The following is a 27114-nucleotide window of genomic DNA, read 5'->3' as shown; positions in this document are numbered from 1 at the left end:
CCCCTTGGGTTCTGCCATAGAGTTACATTAGAAGTGCACATCCAAGAAGGCTCAAGGTCATTAGCCACAGATAAAATTACATCAAATCACGTTATATCGACATGGACTGATCATGTCAACATCATACTTTCAAAATCTTAGCTAGCAAGCTAGCAGTCATCATCATGAATGAAGTCGACAATCTACTGGCAAATTCTTTTTAATCCTTGTCATATGAAGAGAAAGAAAGAAGAGAAATTATAGATCAAACGTATCGGTACTCTTCGGCCATTGGACATAAACATTACACAAGTTGGAAATCACAAATTCAACAATGAGTGGTTTAGAAGGAATCAGTGGCTAACTGCAAGCATTGCAAAGCAATCACTAGCCTGCTATTCAGTGCAGTGGGTGTGTGGTCCCAAGTCTGGGTTTAAGGGTCTCTTTTCCAAGCTTAAAAGGATAAACATTCAATATTGGCCATGACTTCTGCCGCGCAGTGGGTGTGTGGTCCCAAGTCTGGGTTTAAGGGTCTCTTTTCCAAGCTTAAAAGGATAAACATTCAATATTGGCCATGACTTCTGCCGCACTCAAAACAACTGGAAACTCGGAATTGCAAGTCGGGAAATCGGGCCTCTTTCTAGAGCTCCGCCCTGAAGATCACTGACGTCATCATGATTCGACCTTGTTTTTTTCCAAGATCCCAGTTGTCTTGGAAGTAGGGCCGATTTCAAGTTTTCATAACAATCGGTAATCAGCATTTTTGGACGCCGATTATGGCCGATTACATTGCACTCCACGAAGAGACTGCGTGGCAGTCTGTTACGCGAGTGCGGCAATGAGCCAAGGCAAATTGCTAGCTAGCATTAAGCGTATCTTATAAAAAACAATCAGTCTTAACATAATCACTAGTTATGATCACTGGTTGATCATACTACTACTTTATCTAGCTTGTCCTGTGTTGCAAATAATCAATGCGGTGCCCGTTAATTTATCATCGAGTCACAGCCTACTTCGCCAAACGGGTGATGCTTTAACAAGCGCATTCACAAAAAAAGCACTGTTGTTGCACCAATGTACCTAAACATCAACATCAATGCCTTTCTTAAAATCAATACACAAGTATATTTTTTTAAACCTGCATATTTAGTTAAAAGTAATTCATGTTAGCAGGCAATATTAACTAGGGAAATTGTGTCCCTTTTCTTGCGTTCTGTGCAAGCAGAGTCAGAGTATATGCAGCAGTTTGGGCCGCCTGGCTTGTTGCGAACTGTGTGAAGATCATTTCTTCCTAACAAAGACCGTAATTGATTTGCCAGAATTTTACATAATTATGACATAACATTGAAGGTTGTGCAATGTAACAGCAATATTTAGACTTAGGGATGCCACCCATTCGATAAAATACGGAACAGTTCCGTATTTCACTGAAAGAATACGCGTTTTGTTCTCGAAATGATAGTTTCCGGATTTGACCATATTAATGACCTAAGGCTCATATTTCTGTGTGTTTATTATATTATAATTAAGTCTATGATTTGATATTTGATAGAGCAGTCTGACTGAGCGGTGGTAGGCAGCAGCAGGCTCGTAAGCATTCATTCAAACAGCACTTTCCTGCGTTTGCCAGCAGCTCTTCACAATGCTGTTGAAGTCATAAACAGCACAGCGCTGTTTATGACTTCAAGCCTATCAACTCCCGAGATTAGGCTGGCAATACTATAATGCTTATAAGAACATCCAATAGTCAAATGTATATGAAATACAAATGGTATAGAGAGAAATAGTCCTATAATAACTACAACCTAAAACTTAACTGGGAATATTAAAGACTCATGTTAAAAGGAACCACCAGCTTTCATATGTTCTCATGCTCTGAGCAAGGAACTTAAACGTTAGCTTTTTTACATGGCACATATTGCACTTTTACTTTCTTCTCCAACACTGTGTTTTTGCATTATTTAAACCAAATTGAACATGTTTCATTATTTATTTGAGACTAAATTGATTTAATTCATGTATTATATTAAGTTAAAATAAAAGTGTTCATTCAGTATTGTTGTAATTGTCATTATTACAAATATATATATAATTTTTTTAATTGTCCAATTAATCGGTATCGGCTTGTTTTGGTCCTCCAATAATCGTTATCGGTAGACCTCTACTTGAAAGTACCATAAATCCAGAGAACGGCAGACTTTAATGACAGAATTTGCCCACGAAGAACCACCGCGCCACCTTCCTGTTCAAGTGAGCACAGCACAACAAGTTGAGTCCAAAAATGTATTGTACGCTGCTGCATAAATGATGTAATATTCCAGGGAGATATGTATACTGTAGCTACAGTAAGAAAGTAATACTAAGTGTATGTTGTGCAGTAAGCTGTTAGTAGCACCCTAATAATTTGGTCCCTTTTCCCCTCCAGATTTTGCCTACTGTCCTGACTTAGTGGTGCACATGTGGCCTATAGCCTGTTTTAGAGAAATATAATCATTGAATATTGTAAGAGCTTTCATTGTCTGCTCATATGCCCCCTTTATTTATCCAACGGTTCTGACTCTGTGTACTATGCCAGAGTTTGTACATCTCAAATGTCAGTAGAAACCACATTTATTTAAGCAAGTCCGCCATATCAGCTATGTTTTTTTCAAAAGCAGTAAATGAGGCTGAATGTGTGAGGATCGAAGCTGGAGACGAGAAGCAGGTACAGGGAGAACATTTAATAAACAACGGACATGAACCGGATCTGGAAAGGAGGAAAATAACAACATTAATTCTGACACAGGGAACAAGCTGAGGAGCAGACAGATATATATATTTTTTAACCTTTATTTAACTAGGCAAGTAAGCTAAGAACAAATTCTTATTTTCAATGAGGGCCTAGGAACAGTGGGTTAACTGCCTTGTTCAGGGGCAGAACGACAGATTTGTACCTTGTCAGCTCGGGGATTTGAACTTTCAACCTTCCGGTTACTAGCCCAACGCTCTAACCCTGCCGCCCCAATAAAGAGGGGGTAATCAACAAAGTAATGGAGTCCAGGTGAGTCCAATATTACGCTGTTGCGCGTAATGATGGTGACAGGTGTGCGAAATGAAGGGCAGCCTGGTGCCCTCAAGCGCCAGAGAGGGAGAGCGGGAGAAGGCATGACAGAATTAACTGTTTAGCTACCAGACAAGGCTCCACTGAAAGCCAGGTGTAGCAGTGGTAAGGTGTTGGGACTGCTGTTGGGACAGCTTTATGTAGGCGCTAAAAGTGTGTGGGCACCGTTTGTCACCGTTATAGTGGAATTAATGTATTGTTTAGTGTTGTGTTGTGTAGTGGGTTTGCTGGCATGCACCTAAAAACATGTTTGTTTTTTTGCCCCACCAAGATTTATATGCTAAAATCGCCACTGGCAAGGCTACATGTCCATAATCACATCCTATATCACTTAGAATGCATGCCAATTACATTGATTCATTCTAAGTGATCTGCTAGTGTGGATATTGGAAAAAAGCTTTGTATTCTCCAACGAATCTCATGGAGATAATGGAATAAAACGTGAAAACTTAACCTCACTAATAGACTTTCAGTACACAACTGTTGTAAAATGCCGCCCACAACAAGTTATTGCCATGTTACAAATTACCACTCAACCGTATTACTTTGAATCCCGATACATATCAGGCACGAAGCACCACAGCACTTCAACAATTAGCACTGTCAAATCTTAATCTATTTCCCCCTCAATGATCAGTTCAGTTATCAAATCTCTAATTGCTTTTCTAATGAAAGCAGAGGGTTAGAGCTGTCTATTTCGAAATCGATGTGAAGGCTCAAGGTGATTCGTCAGTCGCTGCGAAAAAGCCTTCGCGGACATCGTCTTCCTATCAAATCGACACAGCGGTCCAACCGGCTAGGCACTCTGGGAGAATGTCAAGGCCGATACTAATGATGGGCTTTAGCTCTACGATACGTTTGATGATCGGTCCCATGGGGCCAGTAATTGAGCTACCTGCTGTGCTGCTGTCAAACTTGATTTAATTGCTAGGTTTAAAGGCTAAGTTAACAGAGTGTTAGTCGTTCGAAGTAAATCAAACTATATGGTTTGTTATACGATGCGAGACTTGTTCTTATCAACCAGAGACAATTCTGACTTGAAATAGCGTTTTTAATGGAAAGATCTTCATGGAGCTTGGAGTTATGAATGCGGGTCTAAAGTTCCTGCATGGGCCACATATACTGAATGTACATAATGTATAATCACTGTCTGTTGATGTTGACATCTGTATGTTGCTTTGGATAAAAGCATCTGCTAAATTACAATTTAAAAAATGTGAATATAACATGACGCTTACAGCAGAAATGTGAATGTGTATAAATACTAATTATTTATCAGTCAAAACTGTTCGCTGCTCTGGCACCCCAATGGTGGAACAAGCTCCCTCACGACGCCAGGACAGCGGAGTCAATCACCACCTTCCGGAGACACCTGAAACCCCACCTCTTCAAGGAATACCTGGGATAGGATAAAGTAATCCTTCTAACCCCCCCCCTTAAAAGATTTAGATGCACTATAAGTGCATCTATAGATGCACACTTGTAAAGTGGTTGTTCCACTGGATATTATAGGTGAATGCACCAATTTGTAAGTCGCTCTGGATAAGAGCGTCTGCTAAATGACTAAAATGTAAAATGTAAAATCAAGGGTATTTTTGTCAACAAGAGTGGCAGATACTCTTTGTTAGATACTCACACTCAGCAACAGCGGACGACTTTCTTTGACAGCTCCGACACAGCCGAGGCAACCTATCACCATGATGATGGTCCCGACCGCAATGAGTAGATTGGCTGCTGAGAGGGATGGGAGGGATGAGGAGAGTGTGGCAAAGTTGCCCTGGGTCACTGACAGCCATACCCCCACGCCTAGTATTCCACAACCCCCCAACTGTCAGAGAAAGAAGGAGGAGAGAGAAAGAAAGACAAAGTAAGAAAGAAAGAAAATATTGAGAAAGTGAGTAACACTTTCATAAAATACATCAGGATTATTTGGTGCACACATATACATTTAAACACAACACACACAAATCCCAAGGCGATGCCAGGAAATGCATTGCCCGGCATGCTCAACCAAGACTAGAAGACTCGATTTGCATGGCTAAATATGTGATTATTGTTTTTCTCCCGCACTTCTATTCCCAACTGTAGAACAACAGCAGATCTGTTTTAATCAGCTCTTGAGCTCAAAGTAGGGCAGGTCATGAATAAAACTGCTCTGAAGTGTTGTGTGCTGCCGCTCCAATCACTTAGACATGTTGGTGCAAGTCATCCATCACCATCCACCATGATCAGAATATTAGGACAGCTGGAAATTAGAAGATGATTATACCGCTGTCTCTCCTCATACCCCTGAGAGAGGCGTCAGACGGGAATCATGGTCAGAGAGAGGGAGAGAGATAGGAAAGGAGAGAGAGACAGGAAAGAAGAGAGAGAAAAGACCTAGAAATTGATAGACATAGAGGCAGACAGGGCACTGCATTAATGTACATGAAATAACAATGACAAGTTAAAACAAATATGATACATGCTCCAAGGCCCTATGTTATCGACACATACAGTAGCGCTTTACATAGGTAAATACCACATGCTCTGTGCCTCTGTTAGTACAACATCTCCATAACATACTGCTGCTGAGAGGACCTCATACTGACATCTACAGTATGTGGGCTGCCCTCTAACCCTGAAAATGTGATGGAGAGACTAGAGAGATGTACAGATCAGACCGCCTGACAGCGCTCGAGGGATGATAGGAAAATGATCTCGGGAGCCTTCACAGAACCCCCGTCTGCCCTCCTTATGAGACTACAGTTTCCTCTTTTCATGGTTCATGAATCCATGGTGTTCTATGTGAGACTCTGCTTGCGTCCCAAATGGCACCCTATTCCCTATATTAGTGCACAACTTTTGACTAGAGCTTTATGTGACCAGGTCAAAAGTAGTGCACTACATAGGGAATAGGGTGCCATTTGGGACGTACACTCTGTGTCGTAGTCCTATTAAGAGTTAATTTGCTGAGAAAAAGAAAACTCTCCAAGGCTCTAGTCTATTCATTGTGAGGCCAGACTGCCATCCCTTTCAATCAATGAGTATTATTCAGTGTGTTGGCTATACTCGAGCACTTACTTTTGTTAAATTGGTCTGCTGATGGTGTTATGCTATGGATGTCCTTGTGGTAAAATGAAAACTAATAAAAGCAACAACAAAAAAAGTAACTATCAAAAGTAAACGACAGCAGTTCTATAGCTATTTCCAAACAATGCCAATGACAATCTTTTAAATTGAAAAGCACATGCTTGAGAGAAAGTATAACGATCAAACCTTCATTACGACATATTTTAGCCAGCAGATGAGCTTTGCCAACTCAAGTTTTGATAAGGGCATGGCATCATGAACACACCATAAAATGACTTTCAACTTGTGTTTCATTGCTTGGAATATAATCTGACAGTCTGATGTTTTAGAGGTGTAGAAATAGGGAAAGATGGCACATCTGGTCTGTCGAGAACAGAAGTTACAAAACTTCTATTAGATCAAATAAGCCTCATATCAAAATAGCAACTGATTTTTATTCCCCGCCACATACAAAAATTCCTCACTTACTAATAATCTATGATCTGCTTAACATAGATTTTGGGCAGAGTAAACCCTCTTGCTTCACCTGTTCCTCTCTGCCCTAACCCCAATCTTAAAGGGGAAATAAGCAGTTGCTACATCCATTTTTTGACTTATAAATTATGACCCGTTTCAGGAAGCTAGGCGTATGTCGCACGTCACTACTTCACGAGAGAGACATTTGAACGCAATTACAGAAAGTAGTCCATCACAACTTTTCCCCACTGACATTTATTGATAGCAATGATGTTGAGACCAGTAGCAACACTTTTGCAGATCTCCATGGCTAACATTATATCTTTCAAAAAAGCTGCAGTAGCAAGGATTATCTGCACATACGGAGCAGCTCATGTTATAGACAGAAGACTGCTACATGGCAGACCAATCCGAACTCATCTCTCGGCATGTCCAGCCCATCCATTATCTTAGCCAATCATGGCTAGCAGGAAGGTTCTGGTCTTCTTCTGTGGCTAAAACCAACTAGGCTGATAATTTAACAATTTTATTCACATTTACAGATGGCATACAAGTTTATTATTAAGGCACATGAAAGTTTAAGGCATTTCTGACAACAAAAAATTGATAAAAGTAACTGTGAAGTAGTGACGTGCGACATACACCTACAGTAGCTTACTGAAACGGGTCACATTTTGTAGTTCTAAGTCTACTTTCATCCAATGTAAAAAAAACACTATTTAGAATGTTGCAACATAAGACCGAATAGAGGTGGCCAGTCACAATGAATGATATGTACCTACTGATTTTTAAATAAAATAACTTAATAATCTCATGAGTTTAGTTCAACTGTCTTACCCCATCATAACCCAAAATATAAACTTGTTTTACTCCAATGTTTGTCAACAAAGTAAATGTAAGCAAACACAATATAGCCTGAAAACATGCTTAAAACTCTAATTTCGTTATCACGGATGGTCAGTCCTTGCATCCATAGCTCTGTCTATGAATTTGAGAGTGGTTACATTTCTCCAGCCCCGTCCCTTATCTTTTTACCAAAATGGGTGTGGAGTCGTTTTGTTATTGTTTCTACTGACGATTTCTGCTTTGACCCTATAGCCTCGATCAGACCAAAAGTGTCATTGTCACGAGTGCTATCTTTGTATTCCCTGTCATAAATTAGCCAAGGCGCAGCGTGCTGGTAGTTCCGCATATTTTATTTGTGAACTTGAACAAAAACAATAAACAGGTGAAACTGAAACAAACGTGACGTTCTGGGGCTGCTCACACACAGCTGCACAAAAACAAGATCCCACAAAAACACAAGGTAAAAACAGGCTGCCTAAGTATGGCTTCCAATCAGAGACAACGATAGACAGCTGCCTCTGATTGGAAACCATACCTGGCCAAAACATAGAAACAAAAAATAGAATGCCCACCTATCACACCCTGACCTAACTAAACAGAGAAAACACAGCTCTCCTAGGTCAGAGGGTCCGGGTGGGCATCTATAATTATCGGCGGCTCTGGTTCCGGGCGTAGCACCCCCCCCCCCCCCCCCCCCCCCGCTTCTGTGAGGAACCAGACCATGGATCAGACCGCCGTTGAAGACTCTGGGCTGCAGACCGCCGTTGAAGACTCTGGGCTGCAGACCGCCGTTGAAGACTCTGGGCTGCAGACCGCCGTTGAAGACTCTGGGCTGCAGACCGCCATTGAAGACTCTGGGCTGCAGACCGCCGTTGAAGACTCCAGACTGAGGAGCATCACTGGAGGCACAGGTTCCGCGCCATGGATCATCACTGGAGGCTTCGTGCCATGGATTATCCCTACAGGCTCCAGACCATGGATAATCCCTACAGGCTTCTCACCATGGATTATCTCTACAGGCTCCGGGCCATGGATTACCTCTGGAGGCTTCGTGCCATGGAACATCCCTACAGGCTCCGGGCCATGGATCATCACTAGAGGCTTCGTGCCATGGAACATCCCTACAGGCTCCGGGCCATGGATCATCACTAGAGGCTTCGTGCCATGGAACATCCCTACAGGCTCCGGGCCATGGATCATCACTAGAGGCTTCGTGCCATGGAACATGCCTACAGGCTCCGGGCCATGGATCATCACTGGAGGCTTCGTGCCATGGATCATCTCTACAGGCTTCAGACCATAGATTATCACTGGAGGCTTTTCTCGTGGAGCTGGAACAGGTCTCACCGGACTGGAGAGACGCACTGTGGACCAGGTGCTCAGAGCAGGCACCGGCCGTACTGGGCTATGGAGGTGCACTGGAGGGAGAGTGCGAGGAGCAGGCACAGGACGTACTGGGCTATAGAGGCGCACTGGAGGGAGAGTGCGAGGAGCAGGCACAGGACGTACTGGGCTATGGAGGCGCACTGGAGGGAGAGTGCGAGAGGCAGGCACATGCTCACCACAATAAGCACAGGGAGTTGGCTCAGGTCTCACCCCTGGACCAGCCAAACTACCCGTGTGCCCCCCCAAAAAAATGTTTTGGGGCTGCCTCTCGTTCTTCCCCGGTAGGCTACGATACCTGTCTATTACCTGGCCCCAAGTCCAGTTTCTCCTTTCGGTCCACTCCTTCATCGACCAGGTATCCATCTCTGCCCGGGCACACCGCTTGATCCAATCATGGTGGGTAGTTCTGTAACACTTTAGAAAAAGCTTATTTCTCTAAAATGTTGTGCACAAATTTGCAGTTTTGTCACACAACACAATGCCACAGATGTTTCAAGTGTTGAGGGAGCGTACAATTGGCATGCTGACTGCAGGAATGTCCACAAGAGCTGTTGCCAGAGAATTAAATGTTCATTTCTCCACCAAAAGCATCGTCAAACATTGTTTGGCAGTACGTCCAACCAGCCTCAAAACCGCAGACCACGTGTAACCACGCCAGCCCAGGACCTCCACATCTGGCTTCTTCACCTACAGGGATCGTCTGAGACCAGCCACCTCGACAGCTGGAAAAACTAATTCTGATTGGCTGGGCCTGCCTCCCCAGTGGGTAGGCGTATGACCCCTCAGGGCCACCTATGGCTGCTCCCCTGCCCAGTCATGTGAAAACCATAGATTAGGGCCTCATTTATTTATTTCAACTGACTGATTTCCTTATATGAACTGTAACTCAGTAGAATCGTTGAAATTGTTGCATGTTGTGTTTATATTTTTGTTCAGTATACTTCTGGTGTACCAAAATGTTATGACACTCAGTCTGATCGAGGCGTTACCCTAACCCTTGCCTTAACCATAACCTTAACCCTTACCTTAACTATTTTAAATGCCAACTTTAATGCGGTAGGGACGTCCCAAGGATTCCAGATAGTAAGGACAGTTTGGAAACTGTTGATATACTTTCATAATTTGCCAGAGTTTAAAAAATATCAGCACCAACATGTCTCCTTCCTTCCCTCATGGTGTACTACGTTTCACCTAAAACTTAAGAATCTCCCTCTCTTTATCGGCAATTAACTAGATCATATCCCGTGGGAAATGTATGTAATTAAACGTCCCAATTGGCAAGACAACTTAATTCCCTACATTTGCATAAATGCGGCACGATTACAACACTGCCCCAGTTTTCTACTCACATTCGCATGACAAAAACGTTTGAGGGGAGAAATACGTGTAATGGGTCGTTTGCGAACTAACAGCTCTTTTTGATGAACTTTGGGAAGCAAATTGCATCGTTGAAAGAGCTGTTCATGTGGCTCCCTAATTTGCATACTGCTACTACTGCTTTTTGAGCTTCAAACAACGATTATCTGCAAATAAGTTACAAAATCATTATCTGAAGATGGTACATTTTCACTGCAGAAACATAAATAGTGGGGAGAACACGTCATTCTGGTCCACGCTTATGTGTAAAAACTATTTTAAAAATCGAATAATTTGTTCAGGTAAAAATGTACTTGAACGTGCATATCACGATCTGACATAATGGTAGCCTACTTTTTGTGCGTTACATGAGTGATTTTCAAGCATTTTGAATTAAGAGCCGTTTGGGAGCCTAATGATGCGTCTCTTTTACGTGAATGGAGCCAAATGATGATGCTCATCGAAAAGAGTCGGAATGCCCATCACTAAGAAATACGGGTGGATTTTCAGTTCAATTTCAGTAGGGAGTTCGTTGTTTACATGACACCACAGAGGCGTGTGGTGTCAGAGGCGTGTGGCTGATGGACGAGCTGCATATCAAAAGGGTCTCAGCACTGAAATGTAGCCCTATTTATGTCTAACCAATCTGTATTTTGGCAGAGGGGTATTATGCATCATGCAGTGTTATGAATTGGATGATAGCCCGTTTTACAGCACAATGCGAGATGATTTCTAGCAGTGGCAAAAAGAGAGCATTTCCCCACCGCCAAAAAATAACATCACGGTTTTTATTGACTATTCAATTCGGGACAGGTTGGGTCCCACATCATCAGGTTCAATCTGAACTTGATGAAACGTTGAACAATTCACCATACTTAAAGACTATAGGCTACATCTCAGCAGTTCTGTAACGTCAAGAGAAACCCAGTGCATTTGTAATCAGATTTAGATGTGTATTAAAACAAATTGTTTATTCCATTTTCGGCATGGAAAATATTGAAAAGGTGTTCAGTAATTATGCTTCTGCATAATTACCAGTGATTAATTGGACTAATTCATCAACTCAGTAAGGGACTCGTCCTTTTGAATCTCTCAATAGCAGCGAGTTAGTTCGACACCAAACTAAGACAAATGATTGGGCTCCTGAGTGGCGCAGTCTAAGGCACTACATCTCAGTGCAAGAGGTGTCACTATAATAACAGAGTCGTCGGGGTTTGGCCGGAGTAGGCCGTCATTGTAAATAAGAATTTGTTCTTAACTGACTTGCCTAGTTAAATAAAGGCTAAATACAATTAGTGAGTCTAAGCAGATTGTTCATTCTTTGTTAAGTGGGTTGAAAGAGGGAGCTGAATCACCCCTGAGGCCTTCTGGTATCTATAGCTAAAACTGGTGCCAAACAACAGGTTTTTTTACCCTGTTCCCATGATCTGTTTGTTTGGTCTTGCCAACTCCTATATGACAATAACCATAGGAGTTGGCAAGACAGCACAATCAGATCTGGGACCAGGCTACTGATTTGTATCTTCTTACATATCAGTATTCATAACATCATCTCTATACTCCAGATGTTATAGATCACTATCCAGGAGTCCCCACAGTAATGCTGTATGTATTATCTGCCAAATGTGTCCCTCCGCTCTGTCACATCTCCCACAATCTGTTTGTATATGTGGGAGTTAGAATAGATAAAGGGAAAATGCTTTCGGTATGCATTTATGGTTTGTTGTGCTAGTGGGTAAATCTGTCATTTATATCCAAGTCTCAGATATTGGAACTTAGACACTCCTATTCCCAAGCAATGTAAGAAAGCATCAAAGGAGTACATGTTTCAGGATGTGATTTGGTGTCATCATACAAAAAAGTGTGGTGGTAATTTATGACAGAAGAAAGAAAAGCCAGTAATGCTCTCTCAGCATTTGAATAGACAAAGTTTTAAACAGAAACGATGACTATATGGACTCTGCAGTTGTTGCAGAGTAATATACAGTATCTCCTTGTAGAGTAGAGCCAGGGTTCATAAATAATAATACTCTTAGTCCAGTTAGGCTAGAGGCAAACTATCAGTCATGTATTTGTATCACCCCCCCCCCCCTTCCCCCCAAAAAATGGAGGCACACAGGAGAGCATCTGATACACAGCCTGAGGACCAGTGGAGCTCTTGGATATATCCTGGTAGTGCTAGCAAGCTAGCGAGCTTGTCTACATCCCCCTACTACTGGCTTGAAAAGCTAAAGGTCCTTGAACATTAAGATGCTCTCATCCCCAATACTATAATGTTTCCCCTTCATGGTGAATAGAGAGCTCCCGGCTAGCAGCTAGCCTCTTCACCACCATGACCATGTTATCATCCCTAGCTTCCAAACAGACACCATTACTCCTCGTTCTCCACCGTGATAGCCAAACGCGCTGCGAGTATTCCGGTGGGTGCTACACATTGGCGGTGGATGGGGTAATTTACCTTACATACAATGTAAAGTGTTTTGAGACCTTGGCGAACATAAAATGCAATTTATCACTCAGGCGGCGGTTCATTCAAGACAGAGGTCCCAATTCAATCTAAATCTAAACGCTTGTCATTAACAAGAACGCAATCCAGGGAAAGAAGGATGCATTGCATCTTGAGACCATTGCATCTTGAGACCATAGCTTTTTTTCAGAGTATAGCCAAGTGGCAGTTTGAAACTGATTCAGATTGTTTAATAGTCACAGGGTTGCAGGTGTGATTGCAGCGTACAGTGAAAATCTTAGGCTTCGAGCGCCAACATGCAGAACTAGTGAAATAAAATAAGGAAAATGGTAATAAAAAAACTATAGAAATAGCACTATATTCATGATAACAACTGAGGCAGTGATGAATAAATAAATGTCCATTGGGGTGAGACTTGAGGGGGTGAGGTGGAATGACCATAGGGGGAGCAGAAGCATAATCATTGAGTGAAATAAAACCAAAAAGTAATAATATAAATATTAACAACAGCAACAGTGATGAATGTCGTTGGAGTGGGGGCAGAGTAAATGTCCGTTGGGGCGACACCAAACTAAGCGAGTTGGTTCGCTTACCTGCTACTCCCCCTATGGGAGTAGGGGCCTGAGCCTGATGGTCTGAGGGTGGAAACTATTGGCCAGTCTTTCAGTTTTTGCCATGATGCTCCTGTACTGCCCTTGTCTGAGTGATTGAAGCGGGGAGAACAGGGTGTGGCTGGGGTCCCTGATGATCTTCTTGGCCTTCATGCAACACTTGGTGTTGTAGGTATCCTGTTGGGCAGGCACTGTGCACCCAATGGTGCTTTCGACTGCACGTATCGCCCTGTGAAGAGCCTTGCTGTCCACAGCGGTGGAGTTGCCGTACCAGGCTGTGATGCAGCCTGACACTATGCTCTTGATGGTGCTCCTGTAGAACACTGTGAGAGCCCTCAGGAGACAGGCCAAATTTCCTCAGCGTCCTGAGGTGGAAGAGTCGCTGTCGTGCCTTCTTCACTACGGTGTCCATGTGGTTAGACCATTTCAGCTTCTCTGAACACAAGTATACAGCGGTGGTGCATAATATAATGTGTCAAGCCTCTGGTGCATTTTGAAATTCCACTGAGTGCTACAGCTGCTTGCATTGATGCACATGGGGAGAGCTCCAGCAAGCATGGTTTACAGAAGGCGGAGTATGATTGTCTCTCTGGAACACAGCACAGCACCAAACAAAACAACACAGCCCCTGCAAAACCATATAAATAAACTGTGGCTGTTAGAAAAAAGTAGCGAGGAAGAAAGATGGAGAAAGAGATAGAAAGACAAGGAAAGAGAGCGAGGGAGGGAAAGAAGGAAGGAAAGAGAGAGAGGGGAGGGAGAGAAAGAGAGAAGCATGCCCATGGTAATCAATAATGTTCTCTAGGGGATTCTCCCTTGTTCCTCCTCCTCTTCTTCCTACTCCTCCTCCCTTATTCCAATAGCATGTACCACACACCCACACACACAATAGCATGTACTGTACACACAGCAAACACACCACGCGGCCCACACACAGGTACCCCAGGGTCTAGGCTCATTATATCAACTATGCTTGGCGAGAACAGTGATTTGTTGTGGTAGCTGCCCAGTTTGTTAGACCTTGTCGACACTCCCCTGTGACAGCAATCATCTCTGTCTACAGCCATGTCACTCAGCAAGGGCCCGGGTCTCCGGCATTAATAAGCAAGGTTAAATTTAGCTAACGTTGTGTTTAAGCTAAACCATTTGAAGTACACTGAACAAGGATATAAATGCAAAATGCAACCATTTCAAAGATTTTACTGAGTTATAGCTCATATTAAGGAAATCAGTCAATTGAAATACATTCATTAATATCCTAATCTATGGATTTCACATGACTGGGAATACAAATATGCATTTGTTGGTCACAGATACCAACAACAACAAAAAAGGTAGGGCCATTTGCCTCATGCAGCACGACACATCTCCTTAGCATATACTTGATCCGGCTGTTGATTGTGGCCTGTGGAATGTTGTTCTGCTCCTCTTCAATTGCTGTGTGAAGTTTCTGGATATTGGCAGGAACTGGAACACGCTGTCGTACACATGTCTGGTGTGTATGCAGGCCATGGAAGAACTGGAACGTTTTCATCTTCCAGGAATTGTGTACAGATCCTTGTGACATGGGGCCGTGCATTATTATGCTGAAATATGAGGTGGTGGCGGCGGATGAATGGCACGACAATGGGCCCCAGGATCTTGTCAAGGTATCTCTGTGCATTCAAATTGCAATTGTATTCATTGTCCGTAGCTTATGCTTGAGGATGTATTTCTGATCAATCTGATGTTATTTTAATGGTCAAAAAATATGCTTTTCTTTCAAAAACAAGGACATTTCTAAGTGACCCCAAACTTTTGAACGGTAGTGTATACACAACAACTCAGCAGCCGTTACCCTTTACCCAATGTTGAACATGTTATGAAAAATATTTTTCATAGGCATGCTAGGCTAGAGCAATTCGACAACTTATCACAGAGCTGTTATTTCATGTTTGAGTGGTGCTTATGCATGTATCATGAATGCCTGGGAAACCGTTGGTGTATAGCGTCATGGCTCACTTTACAGTAGTCTGCAAGGTCAAGGTTTTTAGACATTTTGTATTATCTTTTCCCACCAAGAATGTAAGATTGTCTACAATAGTCTACCACACGACCTTTAAAAAAAAGCATACAAAAAAAACACAATAACACTGAATAAAACCCGAAACCAAAGTAAATATCAGAAGCTATTTACTGTACTTGCCAATCACATTTCTAGAACAAATGACCACCTTGTGAAACTCTTCCTTTCCATATTTCTTTCATCTTCTTCGATAATGGCCCTCCTCACTCAGCCTTTCTGTGCATTCAGGCAGCACTAATAGCATTGCAGAACATCCTTCCACAATAGTGCAGCTAAAGGACTCCATTAAATGAAGATGGATAGGAGATGATTGTGGTGGCCTCCACAGCTGGTTCCATATAGCCCAGACTCAGACGTACTCTCCGTGTGCTTGAGAGATAAAGGCATCATGGATGACACACATCAGCGACATGATGGGGGATGAGATTTTCTCAGGGTTGAGCCGACAATGAGAGTATGAGATCAAACAGGAGGGGAAGAGAGAGGGAATACAGTGGGGGGAGAGGAAGGAGGAGGCAGGAAAGAGAGGAGTAGGGAAGGGGGGAAAGAGAGGGAGGGGGGTTGAGAGCGGAAAGAGAAAGAGGGGGAGAGGGAGGGAAGGGGAAAGAAAGAAAGAATAATGAGACAGATATTTCACCGGATGTATAAATGTGAATCATCCGGTTGGTGTTTCCACTCACTACCAAATATGGTGGTGAGAGGAAGCCCAGTGTCCGGCAGTGGGACATGATGGAACAAGATGAATTTTGGCTGACATTCTGCACATTTTCTCATCTATGAAACCTTTTGATACGGTTTTCTGTTTCCAAAACTAGAATCTGTTACAAACAGAGTGGATAAAGTTTTGAAGGCTTTACCCTTTACCCAATTTAAAATGTAAAATTGCATTGTTTAGAAGGAGTGCAAGGGTAAATTTAGTTATTGCGCAACTTCACAGAGTAGGCGTACCCCAACGGAAATATGCAAATACATGCTAGAACGCGCCAATAAGCTCTTGCTCGCTTGTGCTTTGCTCTGCCTACCCACTATGATGAATGTGCTCCCATTGGAGACGACAGGCTGTTGTCTATCTTGGGTTAGTTATAGAAATATTTGGTCAGTGACCAATGAGCAGTAGTGGTGCGTGGGTAAAATCACTCGGAAAGCCAAGCTAGGAAAAAATATCCATATCACAACCAGTGGTGCAAAAAGTATCCAATTGTCATACTTGAGTAAAAGTAAAGATACCTACCTTAACAGAAAATGACTCAAGTAAAAGTGAAAGTCACCCAGGAAAATACTACTTGAGAAAAAGTCTAAAAGTATTTGGTTTTAAATATACTTAAGTATCAAAAGTAAATGTAATTGCTAAAATATACTTAAGTATCAAAAGTAAAAGTATAAATCATTTCTAATTGCTTATATTAGGCAAACAAGAGGGCATCATTTTATTTAAATGTTTTATTTTCAGATAGCCAGGGGCACATTCCAACATAGTTTTCAAATGAAGCATGTGTGTTTAATTAATTTGCCAGATCATAGGCAGTAAGGATGACCATATATGTCATCTTGATAAGTACGTGCATTTGACCTTTTTCCTGTCCCGCTCAGCATTGAAAATGTAACGTGTACTTTTGGGTGTCAGGGAACATGTATGGAGTAAAAAGTACATAGTTTTTTTTGGTGAATGTAGTGAAGTAAAAGTAAAACTAGTCAAAAATATAAATAGTAAAGAAAAGTACAGATACCACAAAAAACTACTTAAGTAGTACTTTAAAGTATTTTTACTTAAGTACTTTACACCTGTCACGTCCTGACCCTTGTAAGATGTCCTTTTCTATAGTAGAGTAGGTCAGGGCGTGACAGGGGGTGTTTTGGGTGTTTTTCTATTTCTATGTTTAGTTCTAGTATTCTATTTCTATGTTGGAGGTTTTTGGGATGATCTCCAATTAGAGGCAGCTGGTTCGCGTTGTCTCTAATTGGAGATCATATTATTTTTTTTTCCTAGTGTGTTGGTGGGTAGTTGTGTTCTGTGTAGTCTTCAGTACCTGACAGAACTGTTAGCTGATCGTTTTCTCTTTGTTATTTTCTTTAGTGTTCTGAGTTTAATAAACGGTAATTATGAGCACTCAACACACTGCACCTTGGTCCCCTCTATATGACAGCCATTACAACACCACTGATTACAACCTACAGTTGAAGTCTGAAGTTAACATACACTTAGGTTGGAGTCATGAAAACTTGTTTTTTAACCACTCCACAAATTTCTTGTTAACAAACTATAGTTTTGGCAAGTCGGTTAGGACATCTACTTTGTGCATGACACAAGTAATTTTTCCAACAATTGTTTTACAGACAGATTGTTTCACTTATAATTCACTGTATCACAATTCCAGTGGGTCAGAGGTTTACATACACTAAGTTGACTGTGCCTTTAAACAGCTTGGAAAATTCCAGAAAATGATGTCATGGCTTTAGAAGCTTCTAATAGGCTAATTGACATCATTTGAGTCAATTGGAGGTGTACCTGTGGATGTATTTCAAGGGCTACCTTCAAACTCACTGCCACTTTGCTTGACATCAATTGAAAATCAAAAGAAATCAGCCAAGACCTCAGAATTTTTTTTTGAAGACCTGGCCTAATGACTACACTTTTTGGTGTTTTGTGTAACAGATGTATCTTCACCACTGTTTGGAGACTGGAAATATTTTGCGAGTGGATGAACATGCACGGGCAGCCTAGTAAAGTATCCCTTTGAAGTGATTGTTTGTCAATCAGATGAAAATATCATGACTGTTTGTGTTTATGGCACAATCAAAGTTAATACACTTTAAAAGTTCAATAACAAATCTTTACGACTAGGCCTACAGAGATCCTATTGAATTAATAGGGATTCTGTATGTAATTCTATGATTGGCCCATAAACATTTTGGGGAGGTCCCACACCGGGAAGAAATCTATTCTATTTTCACCCCTGTATATATGCCTAAGGCCGAGACTATAAGAAGACGGTGGCTGAATTCAACCACACCTTTTGTTTCATTATAAAACCGGAGAGCAACATCTGTCCGTTGAAGTCCGCAAAGCATATTGCATGTAACAAACAGTTGTATGACCTACAGCATGGTCAAGCAAGTTCATCTTGCCAACATTTTCAGACTACTAAACAACTATTGATTTAGAACCATGGAGAATAAGGCTGCCTCCACTATTCCAGCATCATTTAAACTTCAACATTATCAAATAACCTATGCTTAGTCTAATACAGTGACAACTAAAAGATACCAAAAACGACTTAGTCCAATCAACGTAAGCTAGATATGATGTGGCTGTCCATGGTAGCCTACATCTAGCTATATATTGAACTTCCATCCTCTCCATGGTAGCCTACATCTAGCTATATATTGAACTTACATCCTCTCCATGGTAGCCTACATCTAGCTATATATTGAACTTACATCCTCTCCATGGTAGCCTACATCTAGCTATATATTGAACTTACATCCTCTCCATGGTAGCCTACATCTAGCTATATATTGAACTTACATCCTCTCCATGGTAGCCTACATCTAGCTATATATTGAACTTCCATCCTCTCCATGGTAGCCTACATCTAGCTATATATTGAACTTCCATCCTCTCAGGCCGGGGCACAACGTATGAATTTATGGTTGGATCAGAATCGCCGTTATAATCTTTGGTTAGTATGGAGAATTAAGTAAAACCACAAGTCCAAATCTCTATCTCCATTGATGGCTAATTTAGGAAAAGACCAATTTGAGAAGTGTACTGCAGAATGGCAGTAACATAACAAATTAATAATGGAGGGAGGAAGAAGAGAGCGAGAGAGAGCAAAGAGACATAGAAGCAAACAGTGACCCATGAGAACTATACAGCAGCATAACAAATCTGTGAGAGGAAGGGAAGGAGGGAGGAAGAAGATGAAGAGAGAGCAGGTGCAACACAATGAATGGGGAAGAAAAATAGGTTATAAGAGGAAGCTAGAGAGTGAGGTAAGAGAGGAGGAAAAATGGACTCAGTGAATCTGAAGAGCACACATTGAGTTTCATTAGGCTGGTGACTATCCTGAAATGGGTAAATTTCCCTACATTTACAGTTAACGGATGCACTCCCCCAAGGGCCCCTACCATGGAGGCACTAAATCTCTGCGCCTAATAAAATCCTATATCAAAATGTGTTCCAACTCATAAGCTAGCAAACAAAACCCCACCGCTACGCCTCACTGTGTGTGTGTGTGTGTGTCCGTTTCTGTGCGTGCAAACAGCTAATATTCCATCAATCTCGGGGTGTGTGTGTTAACGCTCAATTTGAGTGAGAAGGGCCATAATTCCCTTGTCCCTCCTTCCTACCTCCTTCTGTTCCGCTCTCTCTCTCTTTCTCCATTCCTCCCTCTCTTTCCCTCCCTCCAGCTCCCTCTCTCCCTCCATCCCTACCTTCATTCCTTTCTCTCTTCCACCCTATGGTAGTCCAACTTTCCCACTGCCAGCCTTAATCATCTCATGTTCACACATCTTTTTCCAAATGACAAATCTGCCCTGGGTGAATAGCTTATAAAGTAGAAGGGGCAGCTCAACCAGCCAATGCTGCTCTGAAGAGAGTGGTACATTTGTAAATTTGAGGATTACTATAGAAAGAGTTTTAGGCTAGTTGGAGGTTAGTTAGTGTTGAATATTTCAATAGGGTTCAGCATCAAACGGAATGAGGTGGGAGCAAAATGGCAAGGGAGGGGTTGTATCCCATTGTAACAAACAACTTTGCATCTGGAACAAAACTAGTGCATTGGAAGATGTGACTTAATCAAACCCACTCCACTCCTCTCTGTCAGTGAATATACATACAAGCAGTATATGGCTCTTGGTGGATCTGAGTAAGACACTGCAGCTATAGCTTGTGCTGCAACACCACTGTATTAAGTGTTTATTTGATGTGGCGTCATCTAGGCCTAGGTTGAACTGTAATGACTGAATGACTGAATTAGCTAGCATAATTTATGAGCGGATCTAAACAGCACGAAACAATCAACATTGCCACAATCACAGCTTAAGGATGTCACAACGACACAACATTGGCTACCCCGTGGATGAGTAGACTGCATAGGAGACATGCGCTGCTGGAGTCTGACTTACAATCACTTCATGCCATGGACTGCTTAGTTTGCTAAGCATTTAGAAAAGCCATACATAATTAACAGTCCTATCACCAGCTGCTGCATCAACTAGCTAGCTAGCCGCGGGGGAGCCCAGTTCATTTGACTGGCAGTCCAGGCTGAGGGAATCTACTTGGCAGTATCCTCTCTGCTAGTGTATGTCATTGACTCGCAAACCAAACAGCATTAGCCATGTCACTGCTAGCAAATATTTTGAAGAGAGAAAAGGAAGCCACTAGTGAGTACTCTACATTGGTAGATGGTGTGGCCTTCCAACATTGAACTATCCTGTATTTATTCTCTATTTAAAAACACACAAAAACAAGGCCTAGGCTAGAGGTTGGACATATGAATCAGAGTCGGAGGGTTGCCAGTTGAATCTCAGGCCTGGCAACAGTGGGAATGAGACATGAACTGGCAAGCTGAGGGTTGCTGGCATTGAGTACACCACATCAGTCACTGGCTTAATCAATAAGTGCATCGATGAAGTCATCCCCACAGTGACTGTACGTACATACCCCAACCAAAAGCCATGGATTACAGGACACATCCGCACTGAGCTAAAGGCTAGAGCTGCCGCTTTCAAGGAGCGGGACTCTAACCTGGAAGCTTACAAGAAATCCCGCTATGCCCTCCGACGAACCATCCAACAGGCAAAGCGTCAAGACGGGACTAAGATTGAATCGTACTATACCGGCTCCGATGCTCGTCGGATGTGGCAGGGCTTGCAAACTATTACAGACTACAAAGGGAAGCATAGCCGCGAGCTGCAAAGTGACACGAGCCTACCAGATGAGCTAAATTACTTATATGCTTGCTTTGAGGCAAGTAACATTGAAATATGCATGAGAGCATCAGCTGTTCCGGACGACTGTTTGATCATGCTCTCCGTAGCCGCTTTGAGTAAGACCTTTAAACAGGTCAACATTCACAAGGCCAGAGGGATTACCAGGATGTGTACACCAAGCATGCGCTGACCAACTGGCAAGTGTCTTCACTGACATTTTCAACCTGTCCCTGACTGAGTCTGTAATACCCACGTTTCAATCAGACTACCGTAGTCCCTGTGCCCAAGAACGCCAAGGTAACCTGCCTAAATGACTACTGACGTCTGTAGCCATGAAATGCTTTAAAAGGCTGGTCATGACTCACATCACCACCATTATCCCAGAAACCCTAGACCCACTCTAATTTGCATACCGCCCCAACAGATCCACAGATGATGCAATCTCTATTGCACTCCACACTGCCCTTTCCCACCTGGACAAAAGGAACACCTACGTGAGAATGCTATTCATTGACTACAGCTCAGCGTTCAACACCATAGTGCCCTCAAAGCTCATCACTAAGCTAAGGACCCTGGCACTAAACACCTCCCTCTGCAACTGGATCCTGGACTTCCTGACGGGTCGCACCCAGGTGGTAAGGGTAGGTAACAACACATCCACCACGCTGATCCTCGACACGGGGGCCCCTCCTGTACCCCCTGTTCACTCATGACCGCATGGCCAGGCATGACTCCAACACCATCATTCATTTTGTCGATGACACAACAGTGGAAAGCCTGATCACCGACAACAATGAGACAGCCTATAGGGAGGAGGTCAGAGACCTAGCCGTGTGGTGCCAGGGCAACAACAACCTATCCCTCAATGTGATCAAGACAAAGGAGATGATTGTAGACTACATGAAAAGGAGGACCGAGCACGCTCACATTCTCATCGACGGGGCTGTAGTGGAGCAGATTGATAACTTCAAGTTCCTTGGTGTCCACATCACCAACAAACTATCATGGTCCAAACACACCAAGACAGTCGTGAAGAGGGCACGACAAAGCCTATTCCCCCTCTCGCACCATCGAGAGCATCCTGACTGGTTGCATCACTACCTTGTAAGGCAACTGCACGGCCTCCGACCGCAAGGCACTACAGAGGGTAGTGCGTATGGCCCAGTACACCACTGGGGCCAAGCTTCCTGACATCCAAGACCTCTATACCAGGCAGTCAGAGCAAGGCCCTAAAAATTGTCAAAGTCTCCAGCCACCCTAGTCATAGATGGTCTCACTGCTACTGCACGGCAAGCAGTACTTCTTAACAGCTTCTACCCCCAAGCAATAACACTCCTGAACAGCTAATCAAATGGCTACCCTGACTATTCAGACTATTTGCATACCCCCCCCCCCCCCTTTTACACTGCTGCTACTCTCTGTTTATCTATGCATAGTCACTTTAATAACTCTACCTACATGTACATATTACCTCAATTACTTCAACTAACCGGTGCCCCCGCACATTGACTCTGTACCGGTACCCCCTGTGTATAGCCTCGCTGTTGTTATTTTACCACTGCTCTTTAATTACTTGAACATTTAATTTTTTACTTATCTATTTTTTTACTTAACTTATTTTTCTTAAAACTGCATTGTTGGTTAAGGGCTTGTAAGTAAGCATGTCACTCTAAGGTCTACACCTGTTGTATTCGGCACATGTGACAAATAAAATTGGATTTGATACCATGTACATCTGTTGCCCTTAGGCAAGGCACTTAACACCTAAATGGGGTTCTGCACTGTTGCTGACCCTGTGATTCCAACTAATACATGGGTGTCTTTCTAGACTGGAGTTGGGAAAAAACAAAAGACTACAAATATCAGATCTTAGAAAGCCTACCGTCTACTGCCATGTTCCCATTAGGCACTTAACACCTAAACGACTTAGGCTAACACCTACATTGCTCCAAAGCTGCTGCACTGTGGCTGACCGTGTAATTACCACTCTCTTGTGCAGACTCTTGGAAAATGAGCAGTAGTATTCTTCTTTATGTTCCTCAACAAAAATATTATTTTGGAAAAAGAGGCTATACTTGACTGTGAGTACCACAAAGGAGGTGTATTTTGAGTCATGTGACTAAAGCATCCTGAAAACACTATAGGACCTCAAAAGAATGTGTATTATTAAATCGACCAGTCTCCTTGAAAAACGTGTTTCTTTATCTCCAGCATTGAAGCACATTATTGGAAGGCCAGACAGAGCCCCGTCCATGTAAGCAGAATCAGACAGATTGAGAGAAAGGGAGGCTTCCCGATAAGTAGAACGATACAGCGCATACCTCAGGAGGGGACCATTAAATATTAGAAACCTTTCCTATGTGGCAGCCAACAAGGTCGTGTTAAGTGTTTACCACATGCTGTTGTGTGTATAACCCCAAAAAGTATAATTGTATCAATATATTATTGGTTTTAATGAATAATAAATCTGACCAAAATGCTTGTTTATCTATTATTTCATACCCACTAATGCGCTACTAGATATACTGATGAATAGATGTCACACCCTGATCTGTTTCACCTGTCCTTGTGATTGTCTCCACCCCCTCCAGGTGTCGCTTATTATCCCCGGTGCATATATCCCTGTGTTTCCTGTCTCTCTGTGCCTGTTCGTCTTGTTTGCCAAGTTAACCAGCGTCTCTGTTTGTTTCGAGTCCTCCTGGTTTCAACGCTTGCCTGTCCTGACTCTGTACCCGACTGCCTGACCACTCTGCCTGTTCTGACTACCAGCCTGCCAATCCCCTTGTACTGTTTTGGACTTGGATCTGGATTCTGACCCCTGCCTGACCTCGAGACTGCCTATCGTCTGGTACTGTTTGGACTTGGACCTGGTTTATGAACTCTCGCCTGTCCCCGACCTGCCTTTGCCTTCTCCCTTTGTTATAATAAATATCGGAGCTTTACCATCTGCCTCCTGTGTCTGCATTTGGGTCTCGCCTTGTGCCCTTATAATAGATGCATCAACTGATTATGAATAACACAGCCCTTCGGCTATTAGAATGGGCTTGTGCGAACTCCTACAAAAATCAAAGCCATGTCTGTTTCCATATTGAGTCTGCTTCCATTTATTACAGCATGGAGCTCATTTTCAAATGAACAATCTCATTCCGGTCCTTACATGATCATCAAGGTGGTTTATGAATCAGTTGGCCTGGCCCTTTCCATAATTTTCCCCTCCCTCTACGCCTCCTGCTGTTGCTCCACCTGTTCCCTCAAACTCCCAATATGCATCCCTGCATCCTTCTCTCATCCCTCTCGCCTCACTCTTCTTTCCCATCTTCCCGAGACAGCCGGTGCTGTATTCCGCTCACAGGTCCCGCAGTGTTAACAGATTTGTTATTTCTATATCGATGCCATTCGGACTCCCTGCTGCGCCTAACGCATTATCATTATATAACTAGGGTCGTCCTAATTCATTTATGCCACTGTGTGCTTAGTGTTTGTCATTCTAATACTAGTCACCTTTCTTTACTGGTCATCTCAGTGTTCACTGCTCAGGCAGTAAGGCAAGGCAGCTTTCTGTGGAATTCTGCTCTGCAGAACCAGGCTGGCTCAATTACTGAACAAGGGTAATAGGGATGAAAACCAGGCTTCGTCTCTCTCTCGGGTGGAGAATCAGAGCTTAAAGCCCACTCCACGCCGAGCCACTTCCCTGATCCCCTGCTCTTATTTATCATTTTCCCCCAGCTTGGGTTAATACTTTAATGCCTACTTGCTTCCCCTCTCCTTCCACCAGCTTCCATGCTCTGATTTCCCCTCTCCCAACCCCTCTTATTTCTTTCTAGCAACACTTTCAATCTGGGAGAGCCCTCCCACCCTCCTCAATTTCCCTTGTCGATAAGAAGATGGAATGTTAATCTGTGTTAATAAACCCTCTATTTTTATAGCCTGGCAGGGGAGTAGGGGCCATGTTTTCTGACAGTGTGTGTGTGTGTGTGTGTGTGTGTGTGTGTGTGTGTGTGTGTGTGTGTGTGTGTGTGTGTGTGTGTGTGTGGAGAAAGACAATGTGTGTGTGTGTGCGCACGCGAGTTTTGAGAAAGCGAGAGAAAAAAAAAGCAAGAGGGGAAAGGGAAAGCACGATACACAATTATCTATGTTCCAAAGCTCAGCAGTCAATCCTACTCCCTGTTTGATTAGAAGCCTGATCCTTCACTACGCTCGGACAACTCTAAGATACTCAAATATAAGCTCTATCCTAAAACCAAACCACTTACTGTACCTCTAGCAGTCTTTGCCTCATGCTCAACATGTCATCACCTGGTTGACATCTGTTAAACCCAGTAAGGTAATCAATCGTGTTCGAGAGGGTATGCTTGAGCAAGGCACTTGGCAGACTAGCTGATCTACGAATCACATTGCACTCCAAATGGCTACCCATTAAGTTAGCGTTTTTTCACTCAGGCCCCCCTTCCAGCATTGGGGAACATCCCGCACCACATCTATTTCTATGGGCACAAGACTGTTCATGACACAAACTGTTCACACCCCTCTTGTTGGCGGAGAGAACTTTTTTGCACGTTTCTTCCAATTCTACACATTTTGTCATGGGGTGCAGAGAAAATGTTGCAGTTTAAAGCTAATTTTCTTGCAATTCTATACATTTTACCGTGTTTAATGTGATATTTGAGTGACTCAAACATTACACCAAAATCTACGGGCTAACAAATAGCTCTCTAAGATATGCAATGACTGGCGTGACAAGAGGGAAACTGATGATCACTACCCAATTTCTACTGTTACAACTTTCAAGAGTAAGTTGAAAGCCAGACTGAGTTCCTTTAAAAAATGACTTTTGGGGGGGGGGGGGGGGGGGGGGGTGTAATCGTTATATTATTTTTTTTCTCTCTATAGGGCCTTAAAAAGTACAACTTTCAGGAGTAGTCATTTTGACTCCAAAGCACTGCGACTCGGGAGCGATACGAGAATAGCTCAACTGTGGCAGGTGCTGGATGGATGTAATCATGAGGTAAATGTCATTAGCATAATTAAATTAAGGTTGACGTATGTTCTTGACAACGGTGAAGGTTTGTCAGAAACTGCCGGTGACAAATAACTTGTCTCAGGTTGTAAATGTGTGATTAGCATTAGCAAACCATAGTACTTATTCAGCAGAGTGGAACGTTATAGAAAGTTCAGATAGAAATGTATTGTGTAGACCAGTCATGATTCTCTGTTGTGTAAATGGGGATTTGTATCCATTTACATCCATTTACATGAATATATGAATATACCGTATTATTGATAATCATGTGATTATGTGTTGGACATGCGCTGACAATCCAATTGTTATTTATTCTGCCTTATGCTTGAACATATAATAAAACAATTGATCCCCCCTACAAAGGAATGGGAGACTCAATTTCTCTACAGCAGTAATGGCAACCGACAAGGGGCGAGAAATGTCAATATAAAACGTGTCTGTCTTTACACGTCCAGAGATGAACGAGTGTGTTGAAACAGCCGCCCCATTTATCAAAGAGAATCCATTTATCTTCAAATTGACATTGCTTTTACTCCATGGCTTGTTCGATTGGACATCCAGAGATTTGTACGGTACAATCAGTCACCCTTCCATCTACATCTCTTTCTTTTTACTCGTACGTTCGCTCTTGCTCCTGTTTAGTATAGTGTGTACTATATAAACAATTCCTTGACGTTTCTTTTGAATTGTTCCTGAAAAACAACAGTGCTTTCCCATGGTGCCTCTGTAACTGCTTTGCCCAGCCCTGAGAGCCTACCTCTACACTAATTAACGTTGATTATTTTCTTATTTGCCGCAAGAAACCAGGAACTTTCACAGGCT

At 42.8% G+C, this 27114-nt stretch overlaps 1 protein-coding gene across 3 annotated transcripts in view; it reads right to left on the bottom strand.

Moving 5' to 3' along the window:
- LOC106587084 (tetraspanin-4) overlaps nt 1-27114 on the bottom strand; it is a 109596-nt gene that overhangs the window by 33419 nt on the left and 49063 nt on the right. For 2 of the 3 annotated variants that reach the window (XM_014175024.3, XM_045708307.2), the window contains exon 3: nt 4716-4907. In XM_014175024.3, coding sequence (XP_014030499.1) covers nt 4716-4907 — 192 coding nt within the window. Of the gene's footprint in view, nt 1-4715; nt 4908-14428; nt 14557-27114 lie in introns of those variants that run through there. The other variant, XM_045708308.2, reaches the window with a different exon arrangement.

The sequence above is a fragment of the Salmo salar genome, chromosome 26 (assembly GCF_965601325.2).
Source record: "Salmo salar chromosome 26, fSalSal1, whole genome shotgun sequence".
Classification (NCBI taxonomy): Eukaryota; Metazoa; Chordata; class Actinopteri; order Salmoniformes; family Salmonidae; genus Salmo; species Salmo salar.
This window is presented reverse-complemented; position numbering and strand designations above follow the sequence as displayed.